Raw genomic sequence first — 12,561 nt, 5'->3', positions numbered from 1 at the left:
AAAGACCTACAATAACAACCACATGGAGACAGCCAGGGGCTACACATTCACACACTCAACCACACACATGTGCATGCACTCACAAAGTTAGAGAGACAAACACATACACAAAACACCAACAAATATAGAGAAACAGACAGGCAGACAGGCAGAGAAACGAACAGATGGACAGACATACACACAGACAGTTAGACTGTCGATCGGAATGACAGACAGAGGGGCAGACAGAAGGAAAGACATGTGCAGACACTTAACTCCCTGGCCCCTCCCTCCTCCTCTCTCTCAGGGGTGTCAGGCTGGTTGTCTCGCCAGGTCTGAGAGGCCTAACGTGGGCTGACAGCTACTCTAGTCTCATCAGGCCAAACAGGCCTAACCCTGACGCCGACTGACCACAAATGTGAGGGCTACCGGCCCCAGAGCCTGTTGACACAACCACACAGGCTTGTCTGCTCTGAATACATCTCTATCTAGATTTCAGTGTGTGTTAGAGGTGAGGGGGTCGTGTGTGTGTCAGGGAAAGGGGTCAGGCTGGGTCAGCTCTTATGGAGCGGAAGTCGTGTGTCATTAAGGAGACAAATGTCTTGGTGTGAGTTAGGACTGTGTTGTGGTCAGAGTGGGGGGATTTGTTGTTGCTAAGCGATATAAACTAGGAATGGAATTCTATTTTGGAAACATTTCCTCTCTGGACACGCAGGAATTGTATAATTCCATACTTACATATACTGTGTGTGTGTGTGCTGCTATGCATGTTTACATGCGTGTGTATGTGTGTGTGTGATTCTGTACTCACATATCCAAAGTTCTGTGCCCCTCTCGGAACCCCAGCTATCAGCTCTGGAAAGGAGAGAGGAACAAACATTATATAACACTGCCTGCCTGCTCTTCTGTCTGCCTGTCTGGATGCCTGCCTTTCAGTGTGTCTCTGTCTCTAGGCCACCCTGACTGAAGACACTAAAAGCTGACAACAGATTGACTGATGATGGAAGGGAAAGAGAAAGATAGAGAGAGACAGAGAGTGGTTTTGATCTGAGTACCTCCCCCAAACCCTGTTCCCGGTATAGACCAGACCACAAACCCAGCCCAGCAAGATCCAGCTTTAAGGAATTCAAAGATGAGAACACAACCAGCCTACAACCACAATACAACCCTTGTATAAAATCATTATACAACCATGTGTCAACCCTTGGTGCCATGTTTTAATTAAGAAGATGATGTAGGAGGCAGAAAATATGGTTTTGTAGCAAGTTACTTTTCTTGTTTAGTTTGCAGTGTAGTTACTAGTTACTTACTGTCCATCGGACTAGCCTCTGAAACACTGCAAGCACCAAACACACAGGGATGAAAGTGTTGTCTTTTACCTTGCTCTGAGTCTCCTGTGAATTCCCCCACTGCCACAGAGTAACCTGTAGACAAGAGAGATATTAGTTAGTGAGTGCTCGTGTGTGTGTGTGTGTGTGTGTGTGTGTGTGTGTGTGTGTGTGTGTGTGTGTGTGTGTGTGTGTGTGTGTGTGTGTGTGTGTGTGTGTGTGTGTGTGTGTGTGTGTGTGTGTGTGTGTGTGTGTGTGTGTTTGTGTGTGTAGATGAAACTGTGTGTGTGTGTTACCTAGGTAGCTGTCGTCATGGGTATCAGCTGCAGCGTGGGTCTGTTTCTCTCCATGGACTCTCCTGAGCACGGCTTTCAGAGAGTAACCATTCAATATCTCTGCTACGCCTGCAGTCATCACCTGACCTGGAGAGAGAGAGGTCAGAAACACACAATGGTCAGCAACGGACAGGCCAACCCCAGACCCAATGGGGAGCAATAACTTCTGCACTGTCATTCTGTCACACAAACATGCACGCCCCTACACACACTTTCCTGCCCTTTGTTTTGAAACTCACAGGTATGAGGAGCTCTTCCCTGAGGAACACTGAAACACCCCGTTACCAGGAGTTAGAATGAAACACACACACTGTGTTGCATATTAGTCACTGTCTAAAAGAGAGCTTATGCTCTCTATTTCTCTGCTATTGTAGCAAATGCCATGCTGTGGAGGGGGAGGTCAGACAAACATAGGCCTACTGCTTTATCTTCAGCTGCCCTCAACCTCACATCAATCCTCCTTAATGTGGTGGGTACTGACAGAGAGAAATTGCCCCTGTCTCAGACTCCCACTTTCCCTAACTCCCTTCACAGACATGGACGCTAACCCTAATTATAGATGCATACCTACAAAGACACTAACCCAAATCACAGACACACAAACACAGACCTTCTACTCAGACAAGACAGACCATCTTCACAGACCATAACCATAACCACAGACACAGAAACAGAGCCTCTCCAGACACACACACACCATAATAACAGACCCACTCCACAGACAGCTCCTAATCACAGAGACAGACCCCTAACCCTCTGCAGACTTCCTCATTACTGATAGTATAAGAGGTTCCTTCAGATCCTCTGATAATAAGCTGTATAAAAGGCTTCCCATAATAACTCAGCATAAACACCTGTGATAATAGCTGTATATTAGAGACCATAAACTCTCTGCTCTGAGAGCTTTTATAAACATCTAGAGGAAGTGTTTAAACACCAGGAAGCTGAGCCAAGCTGAGGGCAATTTCATGCCCACACACACACACACACACACACACACACACACACACACACACACACACACACACACACACACACACACACACACACACACACACACACACACACACACACACACACACACACACACAAACCAGGGGCATAGAGAGATCATAAACCACCTTCAACAAAGGATTAATACAACATAATATTAATTCATAAAAAGACTCACTGACTATCCATCTCTCTCTTACCCACTTCTGTCTATCTCTCAATTTTAAAGGCATATGGCAGACAGAGTAGGCAGTTCTTGTTGTAAAAGCACGTTCATATCCTCTTTCATTTTTAAATGAATTAAGTGACTGGAGCGATAGGGCACAGAGGTTAACATGATGGGAATGACCATGATCAAAGGAGGAGAGTTTACTACTCTGTATTAGTAACTGTCTCTCATTCACACACATAAATGCAGACTTGCATGCACACTCATTGTCACACACACACAGCTGTGTGCTAATTTCCATTCAATGAAGATAAGCGAGGAGACATCACACACATCCACCCACACACCTTCAAATGTCAAGGTCCACTGTCAGACTGAAGCAGGTGTCTGCCCTCCAACTCACACACCCATTACCATGGAGAGTGGGAGTTCCTCCACACCCCATTACCCTCTGATCAGCTCATTACAACTGAGCCTAGACTCACTCAAACACTTCCTGTCAGAGAGAGAGGAGGGAGGGTCTCTCACTCTACCTTGTCCTACTCTGGCTTCTCCTGGGATCAAACTGCACATCAGGAATGAGAGAAATTAACTGGAGCAGTGCTTCATCAAATACTATGTGAATCCAGGTCTGGTGCTGGAATGTTCCTTGATCGTGCTGCTAAACTCACCTCTTTCTCCCCCTCTCTTTGTCTCTCTGCCTTTTTGTTTGCAATTCTAGTGTTTCACATAGAGGGGGCTAATGTTACCTTGCCAGTAGAAGCTTCCAGGTCCGCCCACCACCAGTGTCCCCTCCTGAGGAAGAGAAAGTCAGGGTCAGTCTAGGGTTAGGACTAACTTCTTCAAGACTGGACAAAAGCTGAATTTACAGTGTATTCGGAAAATATTCAGACCCCTGGACTTTTTTCACATTTTGTTATGTTACAGCCTTATTCTAAAATGTATTAAATTGTTTTATTCCACCTCATCAATCTACACACAATACCCCATAATGACAAAGCAAAAACAGGTTTTTACATATTTTTGAAAACGTATAAAAAATTAATAAACAGAAATATTGCATTTACATAGGTATTCAGACCCTTTACTCAGTACTTTGTTGAAGCACCTTTGGAAGCAATTACAGACGTGAATCTTCTTGGGTATGACGCTACAAGCTTGGCACACCTGTATTTGTGCAGTTTCTCCCATTCTTCTCTGCAGATCCTTTCAAGCTCTGTCAGGTTGGATGGGGAACGTCGCTGCACAACTGTTTTCAGGTCTCTCTAGAGATGTCCGATCGGGTTCAAGTCTGGGCTCTGGCTGGGCCACTCAAGGACATTCAGAGACTTGTCCCGATGCCACTCCTGCATTGTCTTGGCTGTGTGCTTGGGGTTGTTGTCCTGTTGGAAGGTGAACCTTCGCCCCAGTCTGAGGTCCTGAGCGCTCTGGAGCAGGTTTTCATCAAGGGTCTCTCTGTACTTTACTTTGCATCTTTCCCTCAATCCTGACAGATCTCCCAGTCCCTGCCGCTGAAAAACATCCCCACCACCCTGCTTTATCGTAGGGATGGTGCCAGGTTTCCTCCAGATGTGACGCTTAGCATTTAGGCCAAGATGTTAAATCCTGGTTTCATCAGTCCAGACAATCTAGATCCGCATGGTCTGAGAGTCCTTTAGGTGCCTTTTGGCAAACTCCAAGCTGACTGTCAGGTTCCTTTTACTGAGGATTGGCTTCTGTCTGGCCACTCTACCATAAAGGCCTGATTGGTGGAGTGCTGCAGAGATGTTTGTTCTTCTGGAAGGTTCTCCCATCTCCACAGGGAAACTCTGGAGCTCTGTCAGAGTGACCATCGGGTTCTTGGTCACCTCCCTGACCAAGGCCCTTCTCCCCAGATTGCTCAGTTTGGCCGGTTGGCCAAGTCTAGGAGGAGTCTTGGTGGTTCCAAACTTCTCCCATTTAAGAATGAGGCCACTGTGTCGATGGAGATCTTCAATGCTGCAGAAATATTTTGGTACCCTGCCCCAGTTCTGTGCCTCCTGTCTTGGAGCTCTACGGACAATTCCTTCAACTTCATGGCTTGGTTTTTGCTCTGACATGCACTGTCAACAGGTGTTTGCCTTTCCAAATCATGTCCAATATATTGAATTTACCACAGGTGGCCTCCAATCAAGTTGTAGAAACATATTAAGGATGATCAGGATGGAATGGAGCTCAATTTCGAGCCTCACACATTTCTGTATTTTTTTAATTCTGAAAACCTGTTTTCACTATGTCATTATGGGGTACTGTGTGTAGATTGATGAGGATTTAAAAAACATATTTTTTTTAGAATAAGGCTGTAACGTAATAAAATGTGGAAAAGGGTCTGAATACTTTCCGAATGCACTGTATATACATCTGGGTCGGGACGAGAGCCCCTGATCGTGACCCCACAGGATCATATAAGCGACGATACTTCATCCGCCTGTGTTAAACAAAATTCAATGCACTTTAAAGGCCCAGTGCAGTCAGAAACATGATTTTCCTGTGTTTTATATATATTTCCACATTATTCTAATGCCCTTTTAGTGTAAGAGCTGTTTGAAAAGACCACCTGAAATGCCAGCCTATTTTGTTGGGTTGTAGTTTTGGCCTGACTGGTGTCATCACCAGGTAATAAATTAGTTAATAGACCAATAAGAAAGTCAGTTCCAAACCTCTCTGCAAATAACAGCTAATTTTCAGTTATCCCCTCCCCACTCACGGACAAAGTTTCATGCCTCCTAGCTCTCTCCCCTCTAACCCTTATTGTGTGTCTCTCTATTGTCTTGAGAGAGGACGGGTCAGATAAAGAGAAAGGGAGGATGAGGAGGAGGGAGGGTGTTATGACAAACATGTATTTTGTCATGACATGGACGGTGATGAGGATGTCATGACATGGACGGTGATGAGGATGTCATGTCATGGACGGTGATGAGGATGTCATGACATGGACGGTGATGAGGATGTCATGTCATGGACGGTGATGAGGATGTCATGACATGGACGGTGATGAGGATGTCATGACATGGACGGTGATGAGGATGTCATGACATGGACGGTGATGAGGACGTCACGTGGGTAGTGATGGTTGTTACCTTGGTGAAGTCCACACTGAACCCGGCCTGGCAGAAACCCTGTCCCTCCGGGTCTGGATCATCTGACAAACACAATCACACACCATATCAGAACAACGTTTCAATCCTCCTATGATGAATTGTTATTAGTTGAAGTGTTCCACAAAGTCTGACCCTGGCCCTCCATGTAGCTCGAACTTTACCTCTCCACTATTCCATATGTCCAAACTCTATGTGGAAGAAATCGGAGTGCATGGTGTGTGTGTATATAAACCTGGCTGATAATGAATCATTCCCCGTGTTCCAGAGGCACCCCGAGGAGAGGTGAAATGAGTCGTAACCACGCACACACGCACGCACACACGCACGCACGCACGCACACACACTCACACACACACACACACACACACACACACACACACACACATACTGACTGCTATGTGTGTAAGCTGGAGTGTGTAAGCTCAGAGGTCATAAATCCACATTAAAATCTAAACAAGGAGCTCCCAGAGAGAAAGGTTGAAACACACACACTGGGTTGGAAACATTACAGAGACTGAGTGTGTGTGTGTGCATACGTGTGTGTGTATATGTGTATGTGTGCGTGCGTGCGCGAATGCTAGTGTGCTAGGTTTGTACAGTAGCATTGTGCGTCCAACCCCCTTGGGACCATCACGTTGATCTCAATAAAAACTGTCCAGTAGAGTAGAATGTTTTATGTTTTTCTTTGTTTGATGTCGATGTTGTCAAATCTCACTGACAACATAAAACAAACCCTTAAATAACCTCCAGAATCACTAAAACACCAGATCTGTTTGTGTGTGTGTGTGTGTGTGTGTGTGTGTGTGTGTGTGTGTGTGTGTGTGTGTGTGTGTGTGTGTGTGTGTGTGTGTGTGTGTGTGTGCGTGCGTGCGTGTGTGTGTGTGTGAATGTGTAAATGTTTGTGTGTCAGGATGTTTTTGTTGAGAGTCAATGATTAGGTTGTACGGTATTCAGATTTTCATAATATCATACCTTCCTTCTCTCATACCGGGATTTACGGTATTACCGGCATAGCACACAAGGGGGGTCTACAAACACAAGAAAAGCCCACTGGGCCTCTATTACCAGAATGCTAATAAAGTTTGCACAAACTAATAGTGAAATTTACATAGCTAAATGCTAACGAGCGAAAACGACCAAAAACTAATTGCAGACAGGCAAATACAGCTCATGAAGGTAAACAAGCATAGCTAGTACCTACCACATGTCATTTTCGGTGAGTGTGGACGTTTCCAAGCAAAAGTGAACAAGAGATGTTGTGCAAATGAACAAAGTTGTGATGCGTGGTTTTCTAAAAGAAGAGCAGCATGTGTAGATGGGAGATGAACGGGGGAGAAAAAAAATATTGGTAGATGCACAGGGAAAAAATGGCAGCAATACAGATAACTCATCCAGAGCTCTTTGACTTCTGGCAGAAAGCCCTTATTTAGCATGTGCGCTGCACAACAGAGACTCGCAGAGAGATATAGAAAGCTATGGTCTCACCAGCTCGCTTTCTCCCATTGTGCTATTTACAAACAAACACGTGACTAGCTCAACTGTTCTGGGGAACTACTGTGAGCTTCATCTAAAATATTGTGGCAGGTTAAAATGAAGAACGCAATCTGCTTTATCTCCTAAGGTATTGCACAAGTTGACTGCAGGTAATAACTTCAAAAGTAGCTAGAAATATTCAAATGAATTGAAAAACTTTTGTTTTGACAGTATTGAAAAACCATCCAGTGGCTTTTTTCATATACCCCGCTATACGGTATATACGGTATACCGCCCAAGACTAGTTGTGTGTTCCAGTGGGTGTTTACAAATGGCCACCTGATAGTGACCTTAGCTTCTTATCCTGTTAATGGTTTTGACTGTAGCCTGTTAGTCTCCATCCCATAGACAGTATATCGGAGTACTGAGTATCTAGCCTCTGTTACTACAAGATGCTGTTGTCTTGCAATTTGTTGTGTGTGTATTAGGGCTGGAAATTGCCAGGGTTTCTCATGATTCTCACATATTCTATATGTTCTATACATATTGCAATTCGCTACTGCGATTTTATTGCAATTTTATGTTCGCTTTTATTGCAACTTGATTGCTCACTACTCTGCATGTCTGCTGCAGAGAGACAAGAGAGAGCATGAGAAAATGAGTTTTAATCAGCCATGGAAATAAAAATGCTGAAAACATGTTGGCTCACTATTTAAAAAGAAGATAAAAAATACCTGAGTTTTGGCGCAGGTTCAGCCGATTAGCTAATGCTACCTAGCATAAAAACATGTATAAATACATTTTACAAATCGATACTTGGAGTCAAAGTATCGATATAATATCATCGATTTTTTCCCCACCATCACAAGTGCGTATGCGTGTTCGTGTGTATGTGTTTGTACGTTGTGTGTGTGTGTGTGTGTGTGTGTGTGTGTGTGTGTGTGTGTGAACTCACTGGTCCTACAGGGTGAGTATTCTGCGTAGGCGCTGAAGTTCTGCACGGCAACATAGCAGGTTCCTACCGGGTCCTTCTCACTGTTCACCTTCACAGTACGCCAGTGGTAGAGAGGAGCACAGGCCTAGACACACAAACACACACACACACATGGCTGGTTCAAAGTGTATTAGTTAGTCATAGCACTGATGGTTTACATCTATGACGGATTAGGGTTAGACAGAATATCATTCCTCACCACCACTTTTCCTTTGTGAGTTCTAACTGAGGCTCCAAACCACTGGTGAGACTTGAACTCCAGAGGCTCCCTGGTGCCATTAACCTTAATCATCCTGTTATCTATAGAGAGAGATGGGTGAGGGAAAGAGGAAGAGAGTTTTATTATGGCATTAATCGACCTGCCCCAGACCTAATAGGTCTAGTCTCTGTACAACATGGGTCATGCCTGCCTATACACCATGGAAGGCCCAGATTTGGAAGCTAACTAAAGTAACACTAACTTTTTAAAATGTTTCTATTGAAATTTCTAGAAACACACCTTGATCTTTAATGTCCATTGTCATGCTGTAAATGTGTATGACTGTGTGTGTGTGTGTGTGTGTGTGTGTGTGTGTGTGTGTGTGTGTGTGTGTGTGTGTGTGTGTGTGTGTGTGTGTGTGTGTGTGTGTGTGTGTGTGTGTGTGTGTGTGTGTGTGTGTGTGTGCATGTGTGCGTGTGTGTGTGTGTGTGTGCGTGTGTGTGTGCGTGTGTGTGTGTGTGTGTGTGTGTGTCAGTGGATGTTAGCCTGCTTCATTGTAAATCCTTTCCTGTGTTATTGAAGGCCAGCTGGGCCTGTTTAGAGAGACGGAGTCTCTACGCCTCATAAAACACCAGCAACCTACACACACACTGAAGACCGCAGTTTCTCCTGGCCCATTCTAGATGACAAGGTAAGAAAGAGTTTAACTAATTATGAAATTTGAGTGAACAGTCCCCATACATCTTATGCCACGTTTTGTCATTAGAATGACCTCATGCGCACCTGCACTGTTCCTAACCCCTAACCCAGTAAGTGGCTTGGTCTCTTCACTTTGACTGCACCAGGCCAGGCGCACCACAGCCATGCCACTGATCACCATATTGCACCCTCTCTAGTCTTATTGCTTAATTCCTTCAAACTCTCTCTCCTTCCCCCTCCTCTCCCTGTCTTTCTCGCTGACTGAGGCCCTACCCAGTATGGCTCTGTGTGTGTGTGTGTGTGTGCGTGTGTGTGTGTGTGTGTGTGTGTGTGTGTGCGTGCTTGTGCGTGCGTGCGTGTGATGATTATATGTGTGGATGTGTGTCTCTCATGTCGCTAGTTTGTACCTGTATTAATGAGGCTACAGTAACTCTAGCCATCTCCACCAGATCCATGCACATCAATCACACACACACACACACACACACACACACACACACACACACACACACACACACACACACACACACACACACACACACACACACACACACACACACACACACACACACACACACAAGGATGAATTTGAAGATCTAATAAAAAGCAGACCTCCCCTCCCTCTTATCCCCTCCAGTCTCAAAGGGAAACTAAATTCCCATGTGCTCACAGTTTACCCCAGACTAGCCCCCTGACCGCTTCATACACACTCACACTTTACCCCTCCCCCAGGATAATTGAGAGAGTGATGGAGAGAGAGAGAAAGAGAGAGAGAGAAAGAGAGAGAGAGCGAGAGAGAGAGAGAGAGAGAGAGAGAGAGAGAGAGAGAGAGAGAGAGAGAGAGAGAGAGGGAGAGAGGGAGAGAGAGAGGGAGAGAGAGGGAGAGAGAGAGAGCGAGAGAGAGGAAGCGAGGCAGAGATTTAGGGAGAACGGGAGTAGAGGAGTTATTCATCTCTATGAAATTGATTGCCCATCCTATCAGAATAGATCGATTGGTGCAACAGGAAGTCGTTTTCAGTAAAGAACCAGGGGTGAATTCCAGAACACCAGACAGACAGATGCATTCATTCACCACCCACTAACATATCTTTCTCATATAAATTAATAGTAGTTATTTTTCTATGGCCCTCTGTATGTGTGTGTGTGTCTCACACACACACACACACACACACACACACACACACACACACACACACACACACACACGGAACATGCACACACTTACACACATTAGTGGTGAGGGCGCTCTCTTGTGTTCTGTTATTTGTCCGGATGAAGTGCATCGGGTGAAATTACACTTCTAACAGGAACACACACACACACACACACACACACACACACACACACACACACACACACACACACACACACACACACACACACACACACACACACACGTACGGCTCTTCTGTGCTCCTGAAACCTGAAGCCAACCACATGGGCAGGAGTTAACCCCTTCATACTCACTCATGAACTTTGTACGAGCAGAACTAGCACATACACACACACACACGCACACACACGTCACACACACACACACACACACACACACACACACACACACACACACAGGTACACAGCATGGTGTAACTCACTGGCGTTGTCGAAGGGTATCTGTGTGCAGCTGTAGGGTTGCTTGGTGGAGTCGGGGTTTGGGGGATAGGGACAGTAGTAGACAGCTCCTCCCTCTATGATGCCTGGCTGGGATGTGTTGGCCTTGGGCGCTCCCACCAACACACTCAACCTGCAGGGACACAGTCATGACAGAGATATAATGCCACTAACCGAATGTTCACACAAAACTTAAGAGAAATAAATGGTCTTTAGCACATAGAGACACACACACTGCTAGAGAGACAGATAATTACACATATTCATTGGGCAAGACACATTAATATTTTAGTCATTTAGCGGAAGCTCTTATCCAGTGCATACAACTAAGGAGCTGAAACAAGAAACATGATAGGAGCATCTTGGTAATAAAACAGTCGTCAGTTCCTCTACAAATGACAGAGTCAGCACAGAAAGCATAGGTACAGTTGGCTACTAGCACTATGAAATATTGGTGTGCTTGGAAAACGGTCCCAACTTAGTCTACTATTCTGTGACATTTGTAACTGTATTTGTGTTCACTTGCAAGACGAATTTCCTGTTGAATTAATGATATTCTATTCTACTATTTTATTAGGAGAGTGAACCCATCTCTCTGTTCGGACATGTTGTTTTTCTGGGAATCCAGACCTAATTCATATTAGCCCAACATGAACCAGCAGACCTTTGTAGGCTGTTCCAAATTTAAATTAACAACATAAAAAATTCAATGTTTTAAACTGATAGTTGTGGTCTCGGACTGTTGTCACTCACGTGCTGCTTTCGGGGGTCGGTCGGTAGAAGTCCACGGAGTAACCAAAGTAGCTCCCCTCTGGTCCTCGGTACACGGCCGGGCGCTCCGCATGCAGGTTGAACCCCGAGACCACCGAAAGGACCAGCCACAGCACCGACACCACGCGACACAACATCCCACCGAACGTGCACATCCTATAAGCACACATTAACACCTTCCCCGCAGCCAGAGCAGTAGTCTATCACGCCGCTTGAATCCGTTAGCAAGGAGAGAGATAGATGATAGAAGAGATGGAGCGAGAGAGGTGTTTCTGTCCTGCCGGGTGAGTTATCCAAAGTTGTGCACGTGCATTCCGCTCTCCCTTCTGTCTCCCACACAAGCTACACACACACTCTCCTCCGGGTCAGATCTATAGATGCTCTCACTCACACACACTCTGCAGCCTGTAGCCAGACTCCTGTCGCTGCCGCGGCGCGCTTGTATTCTGTGCGCGCCCCGGTTTCGCAACACTTCGACCCCCGCGCCCCCTTCAAGACCGCATCCAGACCACATTAGAACGCGCTCCAAGGGGCTGCTACATCAAGCTATCGTTTTATGGGGAAAAAAGCGATTTTCTCATTTCGTAGGTTTTGATCGTGAAGTAATAAATATTATAAACTGGATGTATTAATTATCTCTCTCTCTTTCTCGCTCGCTCGCTCGCACAATGCGCACGCACAATGGCCATATAATATGACATGACTTCAGTCAGTGTGGTGATACTGATATGTCTGATATTACAGATCTCGGGTTTCGCTGTGTTTTATTATTAAACCGTTTATTCTGACCGCACCGGTTTAATGAGGTGCGTTTCCTTCCATTAAAGAATAATCACCGGTAATTACCTCGCGTAATTATTACTGAGATCTAAAGTTAAACACGCCAGCCTG

The 12,561-nt window shown here is 45.3% G+C and overlaps 1 protein-coding gene across 1 annotated transcript in view; it reads right to left on the bottom strand.

Annotated features, from left to right (window-relative positions):
- itga8 (integrin, alpha 8) overlaps positions 1 to 12,561 on the bottom strand; it is a 65,156-nt gene extending 52,595 nt beyond the window's left edge. Inside the window, exons 1-9 of the mRNA XM_036971671.1 lie at positions 11,653 to 12,561; positions 10,884 to 11,032; positions 8,590 to 8,690; positions 8,352 to 8,475; positions 5,903 to 5,964; positions 3,554 to 3,599; positions 1,604 to 1,729; positions 1,359 to 1,403; positions 791 to 834 (exon numbers count right to left, since the gene is read on the bottom strand). Coding sequence (XP_036827566.1) covers positions 791 to 834; positions 1,359 to 1,403; positions 1,604 to 1,729; positions 3,554 to 3,599; positions 5,903 to 5,964; positions 8,352 to 8,475; positions 8,590 to 8,690; positions 10,884 to 11,032; positions 11,653 to 11,840 — 885 coding nt within the window. The 5' untranslated portion in view covers positions 11,841 to 12,561. The remainder of the gene's footprint in view (positions 1 to 790; positions 835 to 1,358; positions 1,404 to 1,603; positions 1,730 to 3,553; positions 3,600 to 5,902; positions 5,965 to 8,351; positions 8,476 to 8,589; positions 8,691 to 10,883; positions 11,033 to 11,652) is intronic.

Source organism: Oncorhynchus mykiss, chromosome 3 (genome assembly GCF_013265735.2).
Source record: "Oncorhynchus mykiss isolate Arlee chromosome 3, USDA_OmykA_1.1, whole genome shotgun sequence".
Classification (NCBI taxonomy): Eukaryota; Metazoa; Chordata; class Actinopteri; order Salmoniformes; family Salmonidae; genus Oncorhynchus; species Oncorhynchus mykiss.
Note: the sequence above shows the minus strand (reverse complement) of the source record. Positions and strands in the feature narration are given on the sequence as shown.